General features: G+C 50.6%; 1 protein-coding gene across 5 annotated transcripts in view; it reads right to left on the bottom strand.

Moving 5' to 3' along the window:
- Nucleotides 1-22,542, bottom strand: part of LOC142071821 (class I histocompatibility antigen, F10 alpha chain-like) — a 35,670-nt gene that overhangs the window by 10,387 nt on the left and 2,741 nt on the right. For 4 of the 5 annotated variants that reach the window (XM_075127386.1, XM_075127385.1, XM_075127388.1 and 1 more), the window contains exons 2-3: nucleotides 12,696-12,959; nucleotides 567-842 (exon numbers count right to left, since the gene is read on the bottom strand). In XM_075127386.1, coding sequence (XP_074983487.1) covers nucleotides 567-842; nucleotides 12,696-12,959 — 540 coding nt within the window. The remainder of the gene's footprint in view (nucleotides 1-566; nucleotides 843-12,695; nucleotides 12,960-22,542) is intronic. The other variant, XM_075127389.1, reaches the window with a different exon arrangement.

Genomic DNA, 22,542 nt, shown 5'->3' with positions numbered 1-22,542 from the left:
AGGGGTGCCTTCTTCCAGATTAGTATGGGGAGGGCAATTCCACATGTAGGGGATGGCATGGAAGAAAGCACATAAATGACTGTGGGAGAAGTTTGGACAAAGGCAACAAGAACAAAGCTACCGTCAATGGTGGAACAGAGGGGCTGGGGGTAACATAAGAAAATATGATGGTGCAGACAGTGAATGAGGAAGAATTACATGGTGAATGAAGCTGGTGTCCAGAGAAGCGGTGGCTCTTCCATAATTAAGTAAATTACTCTAACATGCACACGCATTGGCAGATTGCCTTGATAACTACTGTGTCACACCAGGGGAAGAGCTAGAATGTGTGCTGCAAATTTGGGCTCATTTGATCAGCTTCTCTACAGTGAGCTGCTTTTAACATTTTCAATTTCTTATCTTTTTTTCCAGCAGCGCTGGTGGGGAAGGGGTTCTTTCCCCACCCATCCCTGGTGCAAGGTTCGCTGAATTGCCCCTTACTCCCCTGCTCCATTTTGGAACTGGGGCTGGGGAATGGAGATGTAACTTGTATTGACCTCTTGGGTGGGGCTTGTCCCCCAACTTACCTTTCCTCTGCAGAGTCTCCTTCCCGTACTCTAGAGAACTCCTTAGCCAGGGAATACATTTCTCCTCCAGGTAGCGTTTCCACCGCTGGTTGTCAAGTACTTCAGCATCCCATCTCCTCTTGGAGATCTGAGCCCCAATGTCTGCTGCTACCCAAGTCACGGTCTCCTTATCGAAGGTAAGAAAGTCGCGTCCGTCATATGAATCCTGGTAAAACCCCCAAGTGGTGTTGTCTTCCCGGAGATCACAGCCGTATATCGTCTGGATAATGTGAAACCCTGAAACACAGCTGAGGGTCAGCAGCAGCCTCTCTCTGAAATCTCACCAAGACCCCATTGCAGGTAGACCACTGGGTCCTCCCCTTGCTACTGGGCCCTCCCTCCCCTGAGAAATGGGGTTCCCACTTATGCTGCTGGGTCCTAAACCCTCCCAGCTCCTTTCAGGAGGGAACCCAAACCCGCAGGGGGCCCACACTCCATCTGTTGGGTCTTTGTACACTAAAGACCCCCCACTATAGAGAGCTCACAACCTTCAAGGATCACCTCACTGCTGCTTGTTCTTGTATGTTCCCTGTAGGGGGTGCAGGGTGGCACAACCCCAGAGGGAGTACTCTGGATATTAATAGAATCATAGAATATCAGGGTTGGAAGAGACCTCAGGAGGTCATCTAGTCCAACCCCCTGCTCAAAGCAGGACCGATCCCCAACTAAATCATCCTAGCCAGGGCTTTGTCAAGCCTGACCTTAAAAACTTCTAGGGAAGGAGATTCCACCAACTCCCTAGGGAACGCATTCCAGTGTTTCACCATCCTCCTAGTGAAAAAGTTTTTCCTAATATCCAACCTAAACCTCCTCCACTGCAATTTGAGACCATTACTCCTTGTTCTGTCATCTGCCACCACTGAGAATAGTCTAGAACCATCCTCTCTGGAACCCCCTTTCAAGTAGTTGAAAGCAGCTATCAAATTCCCCCTCATTCTTCTCTTCCACAGACTAAACAATCCCAGTTCCCTCAGCCTCTCCTCATAAGTCATGTGTTCCAGTCCCCTAATCATTTTTGTTGCCCTCCGCTGGATGCTTTCCAATTTGTTCACATCCTTCTTGTAGTGTGGGGCCCAAAATTGGACAGAGGACTCCAGATGAGGCCTCACCAATGTCGAATAGAGGGGAACGATCACGTCCCTCGATCTTCTGGCAATGCCCCTACATATACATCCCAAAATGTCATTGGCCTTCTTGGCAACAAGGGCACACTGTTAACTCATATCCAGCTTCTCGTCCACTGTAACCCCTAGGTCCTTTTCTGAAGAACTGCTGCCGAGCCATTCGGTCCCTAGTCTGTAGCGATGCATGGGATTCTTCCGTCCTAAGTGCAGGACTCTGCACTTGTCCTTGTTGAACCTCATCAGATTTCTTTTGGCCCAATCCTCCAATTTGTCTAGGTCCCTCTGTATCGTATCCCTACCCTTCAGCGTATCTACCTCTCCTCCCAGTTTAGTGTCATCTGCAAACTTGCTGAGGGTGCAATCCACACCATCCTCCAGATCATTTATGAAGATATTGAACAAAACCGGCCCAAGGACCAATTTTCTATCCACCATATAGTCCATATTGCAGAGGTCTATCCCCTCCAGCTCTCTTCTGCTCTCTGAGGAGTCCCCCGGTTCTGGTAATCAGGGTCATTCTGGAGAAGAGAGAGAGTTCGGGGTGTCTATACCCCACTCTCTCCTGCTCTGGTTGTATTAATTTTGCAGGATCCTCAGGGTGACTTGGTCCCCCACCTCCTCCATTCACATTACCCGCATGTTCCTGTAGGGAAGGGGTACAGGAGATCTGTCCCCCACACTAACTTCTGCTCTGGTTTAATGACCACACAGAATCCCCAGGGTCCCTCTGTTTCCCTGCCCCATCTTCCCCGTGTCTCCAGCTCAATCTAGGAACAGCAAAGCACCAATTTTGGATGCTTGGCCTCTTTTTCACACGGCCACTGTCTCAAGGTGATTCCCTGTAAGGATCAGGCCATTGACAGCCTTTAGTTCAACTGGCCACCATTTTCCCACAGCCAGGCTAATCTTCACAACAACGGCCACCATCTCGCACACAACCAAGAGCAGACTCAGTTAATACAGCCACCCCCGGCCTGACAGGAGGCAGGGAGGGAGACTAGCGGGGAGGGAAGGGAGATGGGGACAGGAAGGCGAATTTAGGAGAGAGGGAGGGAGGCTGTGGTGAACAGAGAACACTGTGAGGATCACGAGGAAGACTGAAACGCGTGGGGAACGGATCAGACCCCTCGCTTGGCAAACAGGACAGAATGTGGGGGCACAAAAATACCCCACACAGGGTCCCAAGTATTTACACCCCTCCCCCATCATGCATTAGATACACAGAGGTAAATGCCTAGATTTTCAGCAATGACTAGTGATTTTGGGTGCCCACCTGAGACCCATTAAAGGGGCCTGATCAGAACATGGGGGCACCCGGCCGCTGAATCTCAGACACCCAAAAAATCACGAATCACGTTTGGAAAAACGTCGGCCAAGGGATTAAAATACCACTTGGGGTCACAGCCACAGGTGAGAGCCGAGCCCACTGAGCTGTGTCCCTGAACCATGCCCCAGGCTTGGGCAAAAACCGGTTACTAACCTTCCTGTGACGGCTGTTCTCAGAGATGTGTTGCACACGTCCATTGCACGCTAGGCGTGCGGGCCCCGCACACAGTCGCCAGGAATTTCTCTCTCAGTGGTACCCGTCAGGTCGCCTCTCGTGCCCTCTGGTACCATGCGCTCATGGCGCAGTATAAGAGGACCCGTCGACCCCGCACCTTCTCAGTTCCTTCTTGCCGGCAACTCCAACAGAGGAGGAGGATGGTGGCTCGTGGAATGGACGTTTGCAACACGTCTCTAAGACCAAGCGTTACAGAATGGTTAGTAACCATTTTTTCTTCTTCAACTGCTTGCACACGTTCATGCCACATTTGATGACTCCCTTGCAGTACCGTAAGAGGTGGGCCAACCAAACCCAGCGTCATCTCTAGCTTGCTGGGTGATGGCGCCGTTGGAAGAAAAAGTGTGTCCTGACGCCCAGGTCGCTGCTTTACAAATGTCCTGGATCAAGCCTGGGCCATGAACACCACTGAGGAAGCTCGTGCTCTCATAGAACGGGCCGCCAGGAAGGCGGGTGGTGGGACACCTGCCTGCTCGTACCATATGTGAATACACAGTGTGATCCACAATGAAATTCTCTGAGCTGATTCGCGGATAAAGCCTTTCAGGAAGTGAAGGGACATTTCATGTGAAAAAACTGACCACCCACCCACCCACCTGGGGGTCGAATGCAGAGATGGCGGCTAGGTGCACCTCAACAGATGGAATCACTACACCTGGCTGTTCCCAGACTGTTCTGGAGAATCTGCTTCATCTGAGAGATGACTCAGCCGGTGAGAGGCAGGGGTGCCGGAACAGGGGGACCGAGGGGCCATGGCCCTGCCCCTTCAGCAGCAGGGGGAAGGGGGCAGAGCCTCAAGAGAAGAGGCAGAGCATGGGAGGGGCATCAGGGGAAGATGCGGAGTCACAGTTTCAGCACCGGTGGCCCCCCACTCATAGGGAGGTTCTGGCACCCCCGTGAGAGGCCTTGCTGGGTCGACCAAATGGAGAAACGCTTCCACTCGGGGAGGTAAGTAGCTCTGGTAAATGGTTTCCGACTGCCTAGCAAGACCTAGCAGACCTGCTCCGCACAGGCCAGTTCTGCAGGCTTCACCATGGAGCTGTCAGGCAGATGGAGCATTTGGCCGTGATCTTGCGAGATCAGGTCCAGAAGGGGAAGGAGCAGCATTGGAGTAGCTACTAACAGGTCTAGAAATAAGCCAAACTCGTGCTGACGTGGCCAGGCTGAGGCTACAAAATAACCTTCGCCCCTGACCTCAGCAAGACCTTGTGCACAAAAGGAATGGGGGGGAAGGCGCAGAACAGGTGCTTTCTCCAAGGGAGTAAGATGGCATCTGGGAGCGAGCCCAGGTTGCAGTCATGCAGACAGCAGAACTGCTGACATTTCCCCTTCCTGTCTGGTTGTGAACAGTTCTACGAGGGGAGCACCCCACCACTGGAAAATGGCCCTTGCTATGTCGGGGCATAGGGACCATTCACGGTGAGAAGAGCTGATGTGCCAGCTCGTTCTGGACTCCCGAAAGGTGAGAAGCTTCGAGGTGGCTCAAGTGCTTTATGCAGAACTCCCACAAGCAAATGGCCTCCTGACACGGGGGGAGAAGAGCGGGCCGCTCTCTGCCTGTCGATGTAAAACATGGCTGCCATATTCTCTGTAAGAACTTGCACCACCTTGCTTGCGATGGGCGGGAAGAACACCTGACGTGCTAGGCGGACCGCCCTGAGCTCTCTGATGTTCATCCGTAGCAAGACTTCCTGCTGGGACCACCGACCTTGTGTCCTGAGGTGCCTGAGATGGGCAGGCACCATGAGCACCGAGTCCAAATGATGGCTGTTTGGCCAGTACACCAAGGCCAGCCAAGCCTGAAGGGGTCTGAGGTGCAACCTCGCATATCGCACCACGTATATGTAGAAGGCCTTGTGACCCAACAGCCTGAGAGGGCCTTGAACTGTGACGACACTGACTGGAAGTGGGCTTCTGGGAGGAAGGCCCTGGCCTGGGTATAATAGAGCACTGCTTCAATAAACTTCTGCTCGTTTATCAGCAGGCCCAGTGCTCGAAAGGTTGCTTGGACGAGGTGGATACTGGCTTTTACCTGGCACTTGGACTGGCCCTTGACCAGCCAGTCACTGAGATACGGATACACCTGCACCCCTCACCTTCTCAGGAAGGCTGCCACTATTACCATGCATTTCATAAAGACCCATTTGGCTGCTGACAGGATGAACAGGAGGATGGTAAACTGGTAATGAGCCTGGTTCACAACAGTCTTGAGAAACCTTCTGTGGTCTCAGAAAATAGAGATGTAGAAATAGGCATCTTTCAAATCGAGGGCAGCGTACCCGTTCCCTGGATCCAGGGAAGGAATGATGGAGGCCAGGGAGACAATGCACAACTTCAGCCTTTGAGGTGTTGCAGGGCTAGAATGGGTCAGAGACGCCCTTTGACACTCAGGATTAATTAATTGTGATTTTGCTCTCCATATGCTTTATGGAAATACGCTTATGAATGTGAATATGATGTATCTGGAATATGCTTTACGCAAAAGGGCTCTTGTATGATGTCATTAGAAAGCTTGTAATCTACTGAGTGTGTTCATCCTATTTGTTTGCATGTATTATTTCTATGTCTGGAGTTGGGGAAATAAGATATAAACTTGTATCACAGTTGTAGTCACACCAGGTGAGGGCCGTCAATGGGGCATTAGGAACTTGATGGCTCCCATTAATTAGTACAATTGATGGTAAATGGTTTATCTACCTGAAAGCCTTCCTGTGTACCTGGGGGACAACCCAGGAGGAATGACAGGTTTCAGAGTAACAGCCGTGTTAGTCTGTCTTCGCAAAAAGAAAAGGAGTACTTGTGGCACCTTAGAGACTAACCAATTTATTTGAGCATGAGATTTCGTGAGCTACAGCTCACTTCATCAGATGCATATGCATCCGATGAAGTGAGCTGTAGCTCACGAAAGCTCATGCTCAAATAAATTGGTTAGTCTCTAAGGTGCCACAAGTATTCCTTTTCTTTTTCCAGGAGGAATGGAGACTTGAGGTCTCAGAGACAGGTGACCATGTTACCCGGTCGTGAAATCCATCTTAAATCTGGTACTTTTCCATTTAGCAGGAGGGGTGGGGACCCAGAGACACACAAGATTCCCGCCTTGTGCCAAAGTTATAAAATGGGGTGCCAGTCATGAGAAAACCCCTGCTTATCACCTGAGATGTCTGCTGGATCTAACAAAGACTGTATCAGGGGAAAAGGACTGGGCCCAGACGAGGAAAGAGTCCAGTCTGTGAAGTAAACTTATTGGAACATCTTTGAGGGTGAGATATTTCCTGTAATCAGTTTCTTAATGTATTAGGCTTAGACTTGCGTGTTTTGTTTCATTTTGTTCTGTCTGTTATTATTTGAAATCACTTAAATCCTACCTTTTATACTTAATAAAATCACTGTTGTTTTTTAATAAACCCAGAGTAGGTGATTAATACCTGGAGGAGCAAACAGCTGTGCATATCTCGCTATCAGTGTTATAGGGTTCGGACAATTTATGAATTTACCCTGTATAAGCATTATACAGAGTAAAACAGATTTATCTGGGGTTTGGATCCCATTGGGAACTGGGTGTCTGGGCACTGGAGACAGGTAACCTGCAGAACAGCTTTCAGCTAAAGCCTGCAGCTTTGGGAGCGTGACCCGGACCCTGGGTCTATGTAAACAGATTAGCATGTCTGGCTCAACAAGACAGGGTTCTGGAATTCCCAAGCTGGCAGGGAAAACTGGCTCAGAGATGATTTCAGTATATCAGTGACAGTCCCAAGGGGATCTCTGTGACAGAACCCATCCTTCATGGCTCCGACCCAGAGAAGGGCTTGCACCTCCTGGGCTAAAAGTTGCTCATGAGAAGGGTCCCTGAAGAGGGACACGGATGAGGGGTAGGAGGGAGGAATGGAAACAAACTGCTTTGTATAATCCCTCCTCCACCGTACTCAGCACCAAATGGTCTGTGGTGATAAGGGACCATGCCAAACTGAAGCAGGAGAGATGGCCCAAAAACAAAAGGGGGGCAGGATCGGGTATGTGGACTGGTGTAATGCCCTTGGGTGCCCCATCAAAAGTTTTGCTTGGAACCCTCTGAGTATCCATGAGGGCCAAACAGCGAGGCTGAGGCAGATGGGGGCACCTGTCTGCATCTACAACTGCTGTTCTGCTTTTTGAACAGGTCTTGACAAGGCGGCGGGCCTGGGAAGTGGGCAGATTGTTGGGGTTTGAACTGTTTCCTCAAAGGCACCGGGACATGGAGATTCAAGGACTTGAGGATGGCTCTGGAGTCCTTCAGGCAGTGGAGTCTGGCATCCGTTTGCTCTGAGAAGAGCAAAGTCCCTTCAAACAGAAGGTCTTGAAGAGACTGCTGTACCTTTGTCTGTAGGCCAGAGGACTGAAGCCAGGAGCCCCTTTGCATGGCCACTGGTGACGGCATAGCCCCGGCTGCCGCATTCACTCTGTCAAGGGTGGCTTGTGGGGAAGCCCTGGCCACTGCCTTCTCTTCTTCCACCACAGCAACAATCCTCTGCCTGGACTCTTGGGGAAACGAGTCTTTAAATTTCAACATGGTATGAAAGTCATATCTGCCCAGCAGTGCCTGTTGGCTGGCGCTGTGGAGCTATAGACCATTGGTAGAATACATTTTCCTACCAAAATAGTTCTGCTTTTTTTAGTCTTTTGACTTGGGGGTGGCCCCTCATAACCCTGGCCTTTCCCTCTCATTGGCTGCCGAGACGACCAAGGATCCGGGAGGGGGATGGGAACATATGTACTCCTACCCTTTGGTGGAAACATAGTACTTCCTATCTGCCTTCTTTGACGTGGGGGGCAGTGAGGAAGGGGTCTGCCATAGGGTTTTAACTGGACCCACTATGGCCTCATTGAAAGGCAGAGCTACCTTCAACAGGACCACTGCAGCCCAGATGTTGACAAAGCTGTTGGAGGATTTTTTTTAAACTACCTCCACTTTCAGCCCTAAGTTTGAGGCCACCTTCTTCCATAACTCCTGGTGAGCCTTGAAGTGTCCTGGGGTGGCAAAACACCCATCCCTGCCTCTTCTGGGGAGGAGGAGGCAGCCTTCTCTCAGACACCATTGAGTAGGAGCACCTAGACGGGAGGCCAGGCAGTGGAGGAAAACCCTAGGGGTTCTGAAAAGGCCATTGTATCTGCATGGGCCATTGCCCACTGAGCCAGGCAATCGGAGGAACCCCCACCCCGGGATCCACCACTGCATAGGGCTGATTGCTGGGGTACTGGTACCAATCCCTCGGTTGGGTGCAAGATTCAAACTCCAACTTGGTTGATGAGTCATCTTGTGGGGACGAGGGGGGTGTGGTACCCGTCGGCTCCAAGGGACGGTGCTGAGGATCCAGGGATCGGGCCGAGATGGGGAAGCCTGCTTCGACATAAGCAGAGAGCAAGGGGCCTGGTACCAGACGGGAGCTCGGGGCAACATGCTCCCTTCTGCTTCCCCCACTGCTGGCACCAACTCTTGTACTGCCAGCAAGGGTGGTAGGGACCATGCCAGCCAGTCCCTGGCCACCGCAAACCCCTCCGGGACGGACGGCACTGCGACCCTGCTGTGCCTCTCTGCCCCTCTGGTGCCGGTGGCTGGTCGGGCACCGGACTCCACAGGGCCTGTGGACAGGGCGGAGTCGACGGTATCGCCGCGGAGCAGGGGCAGAGGAGTGGCCAGACGCTGGTCGCACTCCCCGGCACTCCCCATGCTTGTCCATTCTTAGAGATGAGGAACCTCTCAGGCAGCTGCTGCTTATGTTTTTTTCTTGGTACTGGGCATGGGGAATGGTGCCAAGAGTCCTGTATGGACTCTCTCTGCAGCAGCTCTTCATACCAACACTGAGGTACACGGTGCCAAGTTTGACTGGCTCAGCTCTGAAGAAGGTTTGAGTGCTGATTCCATCAGGAGGGACTTCTGTGACGTTGCACTCCATGTGTTTTATGGAAATATGCTTATGAATGTGAATATGATGTAACTGGAATATGCTTTATGCAAAAGGTCTCTTGTATGGTATCATTTGAAAGCTTGTAATCTACTAAGTGTATTCATCCCATTTGTTTGCATGTATTAATTCCATCTCTGGAGTTAGGAGAATAAGATATAAACTTGTATCACTAATGTAAACATATTAATTGGAAACCATTAAGGATGCTTCAGAGTCAATGAACTGTGAATGGCTCCATATACTTGCAAGCCTTCCTGTGCATGTGAGGGCCAACCCAGGAAGAATGGAGACTAGGGGTCTTACAGTGACCATATCACCTGGTAATGAAATCCATCTTAAATCTCATACTTTTCCATTTAGCAGGAGAGGTGGGGACCCAGAGAGACAAAAGGTTTCCACCTTGTGCCAAAGCTATAAAAGGGGGTGGAGCAGGACAAAGGGGGCTGCCAGTCATGAGAAAACCCCTGCTTACCACCTGAGTTGTCTGCTGGATCTAACAAAGACTGTACCAGGGGAAAGGATTGGGCCCAGACTAGGAAGGAGTCTAGTCTGTGAAAGAAATTTATTGGAACTTCTTTGAGGGTGAGATATTTCCGGTAATCAGTTACTTAATGTATTAGGCTTAGATTTGCGAGTTTGTTTTATTTTGCTTTTGTGACTTACTTTGTTCTGTCTGTTATTACCTGAAACCACTTAAATCCTACTTTCTATACTTAATAAAATCACTTTTGTTTATTAATAAACCCAGAGTAAGTGATTAATACCTTGGTGAGCAAACAGCTTTCCATCTCTCTCTAGCAGTGTTATAGAGGGTGGACAATTTATGAATTTACCCTGTATAAGCTTTATACAGAGTAAAACGGATTTATTTGGGGTTCAGGATCCCAGAAAGGCTGAACACTGGGTGCTGGGAAAGTCCCTGTTAACTGAGAAGCCCCAGGGCTGAGTGAAATTCAGTTTCTGTGGCCCAACCTCTGTGTCTGTGCTGGAGATGACTGGTGTGTCTAACTCAGCAAGACAGGAGTAGAGGGGAGCCTATTCTCGCAGGAGGGTTGTTTTCATTGGTATCTCAGCACATCGAGTGACAGTCTCGAGGGGAGTCTCTGTGACCAAACCTGTCACAACTTCAGCGTGGCCTCCCTATCCTGTTTCACATGTGGACTGAACTGGTGGCAGAGCTGACAGAGATCCGCAAGAGGAGTCTCATCCATGCACTTTAGACAGCTAGAGTGCCGGTCACTCAAAGGCATGGGCTCGCCGCAGAAGGTCCCAGGTTTGAAGCCCGGAGACCGAGGCATGCCCAGTTTCAGGACCAGAAGAAACTCTGCTATGAGAGTCCAACTAACTATTTATTCCAGTCAACTGAAGTCAAAAAGTGAGAAAAACAACTGAGGGGAAAAGGGATAGAGTAATGAGAGAAGCAAGCAGCCCCACACATCCCTCTTCTCCTCTATGCTGATCTCCACAGGGATGAGCAGGGTGGGGGCACCGATGGGGTCTCAGAGGGACCAGACTCCGAATTCCCCCATATGCGTGTTGGGGGCAGACACAGCTAGAGAGGGGAACAGCGTTGGTGGCCAGGATGCAGGACTCAGGACAGTCTCTGGTGACCTGGCAGCCCGAGGACTGCGAGGAGGGGGTAAATGGGGGGAGGAAGGCAGGAGGGGGCAGTCAGGACAGTGGTTCGGGAGGGGGCTGCGGGGACAGAACAGCAGCTCCCCAGCGCAGGGTTAGGAGCAGGCGAGCGGAGCCCCTTTCTTAACGTTGGGGAGGCAAGTGTCCGTGTGAACAGGTCAGGTTGGAGTCTCAGCAGCCGGGGACCAATGGGTGAGACTAGTCAGGAGATGGTTAAACTAGCTACAGAAGGGGCTCCCACACTAGGGGGGCAGACACTTGACAACCCTCCACCCTGTCGCTTAGCCATGGGGCAGCGCCACCAGGAACCCAGGTGTCCATGAGAGGATGGGAATTAGTTCTCATTGCTGCTGTCTCAGTGCTGGGAGCCAGGAGGGATTCGGGCAGGCCGGGGGGTGCTATAACAAGGGGTTGGGGACACTCCTGGGTGAGGACCAATGTGACAGGCCAGTACCACTGACACAGGGGAATCACGGGACTGGCGAGTGAAAATTCCTGTCAGGAAGGGCAGAGCAATTACATCAGAGACCCTCACCTGCCAGGAATAGTTCAGCAGTGACAGGCACTGAACGCTTATGGATCATCCCCGTGCTAAGTGAGATGGCCCAATCCAGGGGCCTGGCCAAGGGGCTACACCCCATATATAAGGCTGAGCAGGAAGAAAGGCTCTTTACACATCTATCGATAGTGTGCAGGGGAACCTGGCTGACCCCAGGGGCTCCAACCAGTGGACACAGGCTGGGGTTTGTGCTGCCGGGAGTAAGGAACCCGGGAGTCTCTGCACGTTGCAGGGGCTGATTCTCTCACTAACTCTCCAGCCCAAGTCAATGTCAGACCCTCACTCTGCGGAGTGAAGAGGAATCTGACCTTCGATAAACTCACTCTGGAAATAAGACAAAGCGAACAATGAAGGAGGCTCACTGGTGAGCAGCTTCTCCCCAGGGCTGGGTGAATGCAGCACTGCCTGCTCTTGTGACTTTACTGTGCATCTCATGATGCTGGATGGTTTTATTAAATCCCTAGTTCCTGGACTCATGAGATTAGAGGAGAGTCTCAGCTCTCTTCTTACAGCAGTAACTTCTAGTCCTTCTAGGAGCAGGGAAAACCCCGGAAATGTGTCCCCTAAAGGCTCAGACCAGAGGGCAAATAAAAATAAGCTCCAATACTATTCCCAAAATACTGACGACATTTAAGACAAACTCAGGATTTTGGGGGCCTGACTCGTGATGTCTCAACACTTGGGGCTGTCGATACTGGGATTCCCCATCACTCGGTGTCTGGGAATTGAGACAAGACGTCCCAGAGCCCTGCTCTAGCTCTAGGGTCTGACAGCGTCACTGTCGTAGCCGAGAGGAACAAACCCCTCCGTGCAGGAATCGCTGGGTGCCATTCTCTGGCCTAGGTGACCAGGAGGTCAGACTAGCCGGGTCTGACGGGAACTTCTGGCTTTCGCACCTCTGCCGCTCTGCCCGGGAAATGACCACACACGAGGGGCGGGGGGGTCACCCGAAGGGCAGCAGAGGAAGCTGCAAGTGGGACTGGTAGCACAAATCTGGGGTGTTTGGGGAGGGGACAGTATGAGAGTCCCACTTTGGAGGGTGTCAAAACATGTCTTTCACATGAACCCTCCATCCTGCAGCCCCTCCCCCCGCCCCATGTCCCTTTGTCCCCCACATTCACACTGACTCCTGCGAGAAAATGCCCCTGAGGGCTGTCCCTTCCCCCCATCCCCAACACGCATCCCCGTGTCCATTCAGCCTGTTTACATCAACCGCACCCCCCACCCCATGTCCCTGCGTCCCTAGGTCGTGTCGTGTCCCGCACTCACCTTCGTTCTGGTTGTAGAGCTGACCCAGGGTGTTCAGACTCGAGTTGTACCATTTCTGGTAGCGCTGTCCCCACCAGGTCCTCTCGGCCCAGAACTCCGGACCCTCGTATTGCGCCATCCACACTGGGCCAGGCTCCACCCTCTGCGTTCCGCTGGTGTAGACGTAGTTGACCTGATCGTCCACGTACACAACACGGCTGTACCAGGGAAGCCCCGGGCCGGGCTCCGACACCACCGTGTCCAATACGCGCCTGGAGTGCAGGCCTGGGGGGAAAGATTGGGGGCAGGGAGGTCAGATCCAACCAGACCCTGCCAGGGAGCCCCTGGCAATACACAGGAGCGCTCCTGTGGGAGGGAGACCTGGGGAAGGGCTCACAGACCAGCCTGACCGGGGAGCAAGAGATGGTGGGGTAGGAGGAGAAAGGGAGGCAGGGCTGGAGGGGGAATGAGGAGGGGAAGGGGTGGGGACGTACAGGGTGCTGGAGCATGTGTGAGGAGGAGGGGAGTATATGGGGAGAGTGTATTGGGGGTGCAGGGAAGTGTGAAGAAGGAAAGGGGCCCAGGAGGAGGGGCAGGGCTGGAGTGCAGTGTGGGGCAGGAGGACTGGGGGATGGGAGATGCAGGAGCTGAAGCTGGGGAAGGCAAGGTGGGCAGGGGGATGTGTCCAAGCTACAGGTGGGAGCCAGGACACTGGCTGTGCACACAATTTACTATAACTTATTCAGAACATAAGAACGGCCAGATGGGGTCAGACCAAAGGTCCATCTAGCCCAGTGTCCGTCTGCCGACAGTGGCCAGTGCCAGGTGCCCCAGAGGGAATGAACAGACAGGAATCATGCCGGGATTGTCGCCCCATTCCCAGCTTCTGACAAACAGAGGCTAGGGACACCATCCCTGCCTCATCGTGACTAATAGCCACTGAGACACGTGTCCTCCATAAACAAACTAACACGGCTACCGCTCTGAAACTGCACACTGAGTGCATGTTTTCAGAGAACTATCCACAATGACTCTAAGATCTCTCCTGAATGGTAACAGCTAATTTAGGCCCTGTCACTTTATATGTATAGTTGGGATTATGTTTTCCAGTGTACATTACTTTGCGTTTATTCACACTGAATTTCATTTACCATTTTGTTGCCCAGTCACCCAGTTTTGTAAGATCACAGACTCATAGAAGATTAGGGTTGGAAGAGACCTCACAAGGTCATCTAGTCCAACCCCCTGCTCACAGAAGGACCAAACCCAACTAAATCATCCCAGCCAGGGCTTTGTCAAGACGGGCCTTAAAAATCTCTAAGGAAGGAGATTCCACCAGCTCCCCAGGTAACCCATTCCAGTGATTCACCACCCTCCTAGTGAAATAATGTTTCCTAATATCCAACCTAGACCTCCCCCACTGCAACATGAGACCATTGCTCCTTGTTCTGTCATCTCCCACCACTGAGAACAGCCTACCTCCATCCTCTGTGGAACCCCCTTTCAGGTAGTTGGGGCTGCTATCAAATCCCGCCTCACCCATCTCTTCTGCACACTAAATTAACACAGTTCCCTCAGCCTCTCCTCAGAAGTCATGTGCCCCAGCCCCCAATCATTTTCGTTACCCTCCACCGGAGTCTTTCCAATTTGTCCAAATCCTTTCTGTAGATGGGGAATCAAAACTGGACACAATACTCCAGATGCGGCCTCACCAGTGCCGAACAGAGGGGAACGATCACTTCCCTCGATCTGCTGGCAACGCTCCTACTAATGCAGCCCAATATGCCATTAGCCTTCTTGGCAAGAAGGGCACACTGCTGACTCGTCTCCAGCTTCTCGTCCACTGTAATCCCCTTTGTAACTCTTCACAGTCTGCTTTGGTCTTCACTTATTCATGCTGTGGCTGCACACCAGGTCCCCTGTAGGGATCGGGCCCCCTGTCATGCCAGTCACTGCACAGGCCCTGCCCCACAGAGTTCACAGGCTGATCCCCCGGCCCCACAGATCCACAGGCAGGATCAGGGCCAAAGGGGATGGGGAAGGACGATAGCTCCCAAAGCGCCTGATGATGCAGAGACTGAATCCCTGATCCCTTCACCCACATGAGTGTCCCACTGACATCAGACATGGCTCAGGGGAGTTACACACACGTCTGGGGGGGGTCAGGACCTGGGGAGGCGGGGGGGCAGGCTGACGCAGGCTGGTAACTTATTTGGTCCTGTTAGTTCCTCAATGTCTCAGGGATTATTTAGTCTCAGATCCTGCAGCCTCGCAGTGTGGACCCTCACTCACTCTCACAGCCTCCTGGAGCCTTCCCTCACCTCAGTAACGTGACACACAGCGCCTGCAGGATCGGGGCCTTGCTCCCTAGTTCCTAATGGCCAGTTACAGACCAGAGGGCCGCCCCCCGTGCTGGACGCTGGACACACACAACAGGGACAGCCCTGACCTGGCTTATGTATGAGCTGAAGAACAGACGGATCTAACGGGGACAGAGCTCTCCCCTTTTCTTCCCCTCAGCTCCTCCGGCTGTGCACCAGCCACTGTCCATTTCACTCCCCTTCAGTCACAATCAGACGCCGGATCCGGCGAGCAGGGCTGCTGATGCTGCTTCTCCCTGGCTAACTAATTAAAGAGAGTCAGTGGAGCAGGGGGACTGGACCCAGGGTCTCCAACCACCCGGCTCCAGAGCCATTCTCAAGCCCCTGCTCTCTGGCCCAGTTCTACTTTTCCCCAGTGGAATAGCTCCCACAGGAGCGATGGAGGGGGCCCCACAGCAGAGTACCCCACAGCGCAGGGACTAAGGCACCCTGTGAGGTGGCAGAGCCTTGCTCAAATCCAGTCTCCCGCACAGGCAGAGAGAGCCTGAAACCAGGTGTCTCCTACCCCCCAGGTGATGCCCAAATCACTCGGTTCCTCCCACACTGTTGTGTGAGCTCATAGAATATCAGGGTGGAAGGGACTTCAAGAGGTCATCTCGTCCAACCTCCAGCTCAAAACAGGACCAACCCCAACTAAATCATCCCAGCCAGGGCTTTGTCAAGCTTGACTCATAGACTCTAAGGTCAGAAGGGACCATTATGATCATCTAGTCTGACCTCCGGCACAAAGCAGGCCACAGAATCTCACCCACCCACTCCTGCAATAAACCTCTCACCTATATTTGAGCTACTGAAGTCCTCAAGTCACGGTTTAAAGACTTCAAGGTGCAGAGAATCCTCCACCAAGTGTCCCGTGCCCCACACTGCAGAGGAAGGCGAAAAAACCCCAGGGCCTCGGCCAATCTGCCCTGGAGGAAAATTCCTTCCCAACCCCAATTATGGCAATCAGCTAAACCCTGAACATGTGGGAAAGACTCACAAGCCAGATACCCAGGAAAGAATTCTCTGTAGTAACTCAGATCCCCCCCAACATCCCATCACAGGCCACTGGGCCTATTTACCACTAGTAGACAAGGATCAATTAATAGCCAAAATCATGTTATCCCATCATATCATCTCCTCCATAAACTTATTGAGTTTAATCTTGAAGCCAGATAGGTCTTTTGCCCCCACTGCTTCCCTTGGAAGGCTGTTCCAGAACTTCACTCCTCTGATGGTTCGAAACCTTCATCTAATTTCAAGTCTAAACTTCCCAGTGACCAGTTTATAGCCATTTGTTCTTGGGTCCACATTGGTACTGAGCTTAAATAATTCCTCTCCCTCTCCGGTATTTATCCCTCTGATATATTTAGAGAGAGTAATCATATCTCCCCTCAGCCTTCTTTTGGTTAGGCTAAACAAGCCAAGCTCCTTGAGTCTCCTTTCATAAGACAGGTTTTCCATTCCTCGGATCATCCTAGTAGCCCTTCTCTGTACCTGTTCGAGTTTCAATTCATCCTTCTTAAACATGGGAGACCAGAACTGCACACAGTATTCCAGGTGAGGTCTCACCAGTGCCTTGTATAATGGTACTAAAACCTCCTTATCTCGACTGGAAATACCTCGCCTGGTGCACCCAAACCGCATTAGCTTTTTTCACGGCCATATCACATTGGCGGCTCATAGTCATCCTGTGGTCAACCAGTATTCCAAGGTCCTTTCCCTCCTCCGTTACTTCTAATTGATGTGTTCCCAGCTTATAACTAAAATTCTTGTTATTAATCCCTAAATGCATGACCTTACACTTCCCACGATTAAATTTCATCCTATTAATATCACTCCAGTTTACAAGATCATCCAGATCTTCCTGTATGATATCCCGGTCCTTCTCTAAATTGGCAATACCTCCCAGCTTTGTGTCATCCGCAAACTTTATTAGCACACTCAAACTTTTTGTGCCGAAATCAGTAATAAGATTAAATAAGATTGGTCCCAAAACCGATCCCTGAGGAACTCCACTGGTAACCTCCCTCTAGCCTGACATTTCACCTTTCAGCAGGACCCGCTATAATCTCCCTGTTAACCATTTCCTTATCCATCTTTCAATTTTCATATTGATCCCCATCTTTGCCAGTTTAACTTATAATTCCCCATGTGGCACCATATCAAACGTCTTCCTGAAATCTTGGTCAAATAAATCCACTGCGTTTCCTTTATCTAAAAAATCTGTTACTTTCTCAAAGGAGGAGATCAGGTTCGTTTGGCATGATCTACCTTTTGTAAAACCATCTTGTATTTTGTCCCATTTACCACTGACCTCAATGTCCTCAACTACTTTCTCCTTCAAAATTTTTTCCAAGACCTTGCATACTGCAGATGTCAAACTAACAGGCCTGTAGTTACCCAGATCACGTTTTTTTCTCTTTTCTTAAAAATAGCAACTATGTCAGCAATTCTCCTATCATATGGTACAACCCCTGAGTTTACAGATTCATTAAAAATTCTTGCTAATGGGCTTGCAATTTCATGTGCCAGTTCCTTTAATATTCTTCGATGAAGATTATCTGGGACCCCCGAGTTAGTCCCATTAAGCTGTTCAAGTTTCGCTTCTACCTCAGATATGGTAATATCTGCCTCCATATCCTCCTTCCCATTTGTCATGCTACCATTATCCCTAAGATCCTCATTAGCCTTATTAAAGACTGAGGCAGAGTATTTGTTTAGATATTGGGCCATGCCTAGATTATCCTTGACCTCCACTCCATCCTCAGTGCTTAGCGGTCCCACTTCTTCTTTCTTGGTTTTCTTCTTCTTGACATGGCTATAGAACCTTTTACTATTGGTTTTAATTCTCTTTGCAAGGTCCATCTCACTTTATCCCTTTATGTTCTGACCTCAATAAGGTAGCTTTTCTTGCTGATCCCTCCCATCTTCCACTCCTTGTATGCTTTCTCCTTTTTCTTAATCACCTCTCTGAGATGCTTGCTCATCCAGCTTGGTCTACAACTCCTGCCTATGAATTTCTTCCCCTTTCTTGGAATGCAGCCTTCCGATAGCTTGTGCAGCTTTGATTTAAAGATATCCCAGGCCTCCTCTGCCTTTAGATCCCTAAATTCTTCAATCCAATCCACTTGCCGAACTAATTTCCTTAATTTTTGAAAGTCAGCCCTTTTGAAATCAAAAACCCTAGTGGCAGATTTATTTTTGTTAATCCTTCCGTTCAGTTTGAACTGAATTAGCTCATGATCACTCGAGCCAAGGTTGTCCAATACAACCATTTCTTCTATGAGGTCCTCACTCCTCACCAAAACCAAATCTAGAATGGCACCCCCTCTTGTCGGTTCAGCAACTACTTGATGAAGGAATCGATCGGCTATCGCATCTAGGAACATCTGAGCCCTGTTATTATTAGTAGCACTCGTCCTCCAGTCTATATCTGGGAAGTTAAAGTCTCCCATGATCACGCAGTTCCCATTAGTATTTACTTCATTAAAAACATTAAAGAGGTCTCTATCCATATCCAAATCAGATCCCGGTGGTCTATAGCACACCCCAAGCACTATCCGAGGCTCTAGTAGCTTTCTTTCCCAATGTGATTTCTGACCTTAAAAACCTCTAAGGAAGGAGATTCCACCACCTCCCTAGGTAACCCATTCCAGTGCTTCACCATCCTCCTAGTGAAAGTGTTTCCTAATATCCAACCTAGACCTCCCCCACTGCAATTTGAGACCATTGCTCCTTGTTCTGTCATCTGCCACCACTGAGAACAGTCTAGATCCATCCTCCTTGTAACCCCCTTTCAGGTAGTTGAAAGCAGCTATCAAATCCCTCCTCATTCTTCTCTTCTGCAGACTAAATAATCCGAGTTCCCTCAGCCTCTCCTCATAAGTCATGTGTTCCAGACCCCTAATGATTTTTGTTGCCCTCCGCTGGACTCTTTCCAATTTTTCCACATCCTTCTTGTAGTGTGGGGCCCAAAACTGGACACAGGACTCCAGATGAGGCCTCACCAATATCTAATAGAGGGGAATGATCACGTCCTTTGACCTGCTGGCAATGCTCCTACTTATACAGCCCAAAATGCCATTTGCCCTTGTTGCCAAGCAGGGCATACTGTTGACTCATATCCAGCTTCTTGTCCACTGTAACCCTTAGGTCCTTTTCTGCAGAACTGCTTCCTAGCTACTCGGTCCCTAGTCTGTACCAGTGCATGAGATTCTTACGTCCTAAGTGCAGGACTCTGCATTTGTCCTTGTTGAACCTCATCAGATTTCCTTTGGCCCAATCCTCTAATTTGTCTTGGTCACTCTGTATCCTATCCCTACCCTCCAGCATATCTACCACTCCTCCCAGTTTAGTGTCATCTGCAAACTTGCTGAGGGTGCAATCCACACCATCCTCCAGATCATTCATGAAGATATTGAACAAAACCGGCCCCAGGACTGACCCTTGGGGCACTCCGCTTGATACAGGCTGCCAACAAGACATGGAGCCATTGATCGCTACCCATTGAGCCAGATGATCTAGCCAGCTTTCTGTCCACCTTATAGTCAATTCATCCAGCCCACGCTTCTTTAACTTGCTGGCAAGGATACTGTGGGAGACCGTATCAAAAGCTTTGCTGAAGTCAAGGAATAACATGTCCATTGCTTTCCCCTCATCCACAGAGCCAGTTATCTCATTATAAAAGGCAGTTAGGTTAATCAGGCATGACTTGCCCTTGGTGAATCCATGCTGACTGTTCCTGATCACTTTCCTCTCCTCTAAGTGCTTCAGAATTGATTCCTTGAGGGCCTGCTCCATGATTTTTCCACGGACTGAGGTGAGGCTGACTGGCCTGCAGCATGGGGCCCACAACTGTGAACACTGGGGGGCCTGATTCTGGGATTTAGGCACCTTAGCCCCTTTATGGCTCTTGCCCTTGGACACTGCAGTGATGGGAGCAACAGGGACACTACGGATCAGAGTCTGATCCCGCTCCTGCCTCTCAGAGATCTGGCTCCCTGCCTCTGACACTGCCCTGCAGCGGCCTTTGCTCCCCACTCGCCTGCTGCTTCCAGCCACTCCCTCTCCCCTCCTCACTCCATCTCTTCTTTTACAGGGCCCTGCACCTAATTTCTCTCTTTTCCTCTCTCCACGCTGCTGTCGTCTGCCATCCACCCCGCTCCTCCCCTCAGTCACCCTCCCTGGTCCCCACCCCAGCTCTCCCTCCCTTTCCTCAGCTTCCCACACTCGTCCTCAGTAACTTCAGCTTCCAAGGCGATGGCCCATCCGACCCTCTGCTCCCCATCTCCTCACCCTCCCCTCTGCATTCACCTGGCCGCCCTGGGTCAGCTCCCCGACTCTCCAGAAGGGCCATGCACTGGACTTGGGTTCACCAAGCCCTGCTCTCTGAACTCTCCGGTGCGGACTCCCCTGCTCCGATCATCACCTGGTCTTTCTCAGCATCACCCACCAATCACCTCTCCCCATGATTTGTAATGTGTGTGCCTCAGTTTCCCCTATAAGCTGCATGGTTATCAAGGTGGGGGAAAAGGCTGTTTACGCTGCAGAGATCCAGGTGTGACTGATGCTTCACTATCTGGGGTCTGAGCCCCTGCTGATGGGGAGTCCCAGAAGACAACTACCTGGACATTTGGCACCAAGCAACTAATGACGATGGATGACCCATTCTCTGCAGGAAGCCAACCAGCTGTGACCAGCTGGAAAACAAAGAGCCGAAGACGAATCCAGATGACAATGTTTGGCAGAAACAAGAACAAAAGACTAAGGAGGGGCCCCTTGGGGCTAAGTGTGGGCTGCTGGAGGGAGGAGAAGCTTCTGGACTGGAACAAAAGAGAAAGTTCTGGACAGACCCAGATGGACTTGCTGTAACTTTCCATTCTCTAATGGTTAGGTTAAGTTTAGAGGAGAGAGCAACAAGAGTGATGTCGTGGTGGGCTTGTGCTATAGACCACCAGACCAGGAGGATGAGGTAGACGAGGCTTTCTTCAGACAACTAACAAGTTTCCAGATCACAGGCCCTGGTTCTCATGGGGGACTTCAATCACCCTGACATCTGCTGGGAGAGCAATACAGCAGTGCATAGTCAATCCAGGAAGTTTTTGGAGAGTGTTGGGAACAACTTCCTGGTGCAAGTGCTGGAGGAACCAACTAGGGGCCCTGCTCCTCTTGACCTGCTCACCAACAAGGAAGAATTGGTAGAGGAAGTAGAAGTGGGTGGCAACCTAGGCAGCAGTGACCATGAGATGGTCAAGTTCAGGATGCTGACAAAAGGAAGAAAGAAGAGCAGCAGAATACAGACCCTGGATTTCAGAAAAGCAGATTTTGACTCCCTCAGGGAATTGATGGGCAGGATCCCCTGAGAGGCTAATATGAAGGGGAAAGGAGTCCAGGAGAGCTGGCTGTATTTTAAAGAAGCCTTATTGAGGGCACAGGAAGAAACCATCCCGATGTGCAGAAAGAATGGCAAATATGGCAGGTGACCAGCTTGGCTTCACAGTGAAAATCTTCGGTAAACTTAAATACAAAAAGGAAGCTTACAAGAAGTGGAAACTAGATGACTAGGGAGGAGTATAACCATATTGCTCGAGCATGCAGGGGTGTAATCAGGAAGGCCAAAGCACAATTGGAGTTGCAGCTAGCAAGGGATGTGAAGGGTAACAAGACGGGTTTCTACAGGTATGTTAGCAACAAGAAGGCGGTCAGGGAAAGTGTGGGACTCTTACTGAATGGGGGAGGCAACTTAGTGACAGATGATGTAGAAAAAGTTGAAGTACTCACAATGCTTTTTCTGTCCGTCTTCACAGACAAGGTCAGCTCCCAGACTGCTGCACTTGGCAGCAGAGTATAGGGAGGAGGTGAGAAGCCCTCAATGGTGAAAAGAACAGGTTAAGGACTATTTAGAAAAGCTGGACATGCACAAGTCCATAGAGTCGGATCTAGTGCCTCCAAGGGTGCCGAGAGAGTTGGCTGATGTGATTGCAGAGTCATTGGCCATTATCCTTGAAAACCTGAGGCCATTGGGATGAGGTGCCAGACGACTGGAAAAAGGTAAATATAGTGTCCATCTTTAAAAAAGGGAAGAACAAGAATACAGGGAACTACAGACCTGTCAGCCTCACTTCAGTCCCTGGAAAAATCATGGAGCAGAGCTTCAAGGAATCCATGTTGAAGCACTTGGAGGAGAGGAAGCTGATCAGGAACAGTCAACATGGATTCACCAAGAGCAAGTCATGCCTGACCAACCTGATTGCCTTCTATGATGAGAGCACTGGCTCTGTGGATATGGGGAAACCAGTGGACGTGTTATTCCTTGACTTTAGCAAAGCTTTTGATAGGGTCTCCCACAGTATTCTTGTCAGCAAGTTAAAGAAGTATGGATTGGATGAATGGACTATAAGGTGGATAGAAAGCTAGCTAGATCGTCGGGCTCAACGAGTAGGGATCAACGGCTCGATGTCTAGCTGGCAGCCGGTATCAAGCAGAGTGCCCCAGGGGTCAGTCCT

Source organism: Caretta caretta, chromosome 4 (genome assembly GCF_965140235.1).
Source record: "Caretta caretta isolate rCarCar2 chromosome 4, rCarCar1.hap1, whole genome shotgun sequence".
In the NCBI taxonomy this organism is placed as follows: Eukaryota; Metazoa; Chordata; order Testudines; family Cheloniidae; genus Caretta; species Caretta caretta.
The sequence above is the reverse complement of the archived record's forward strand: the minus strand, read 5'-3'. Positions and strand labels throughout refer to the sequence as shown.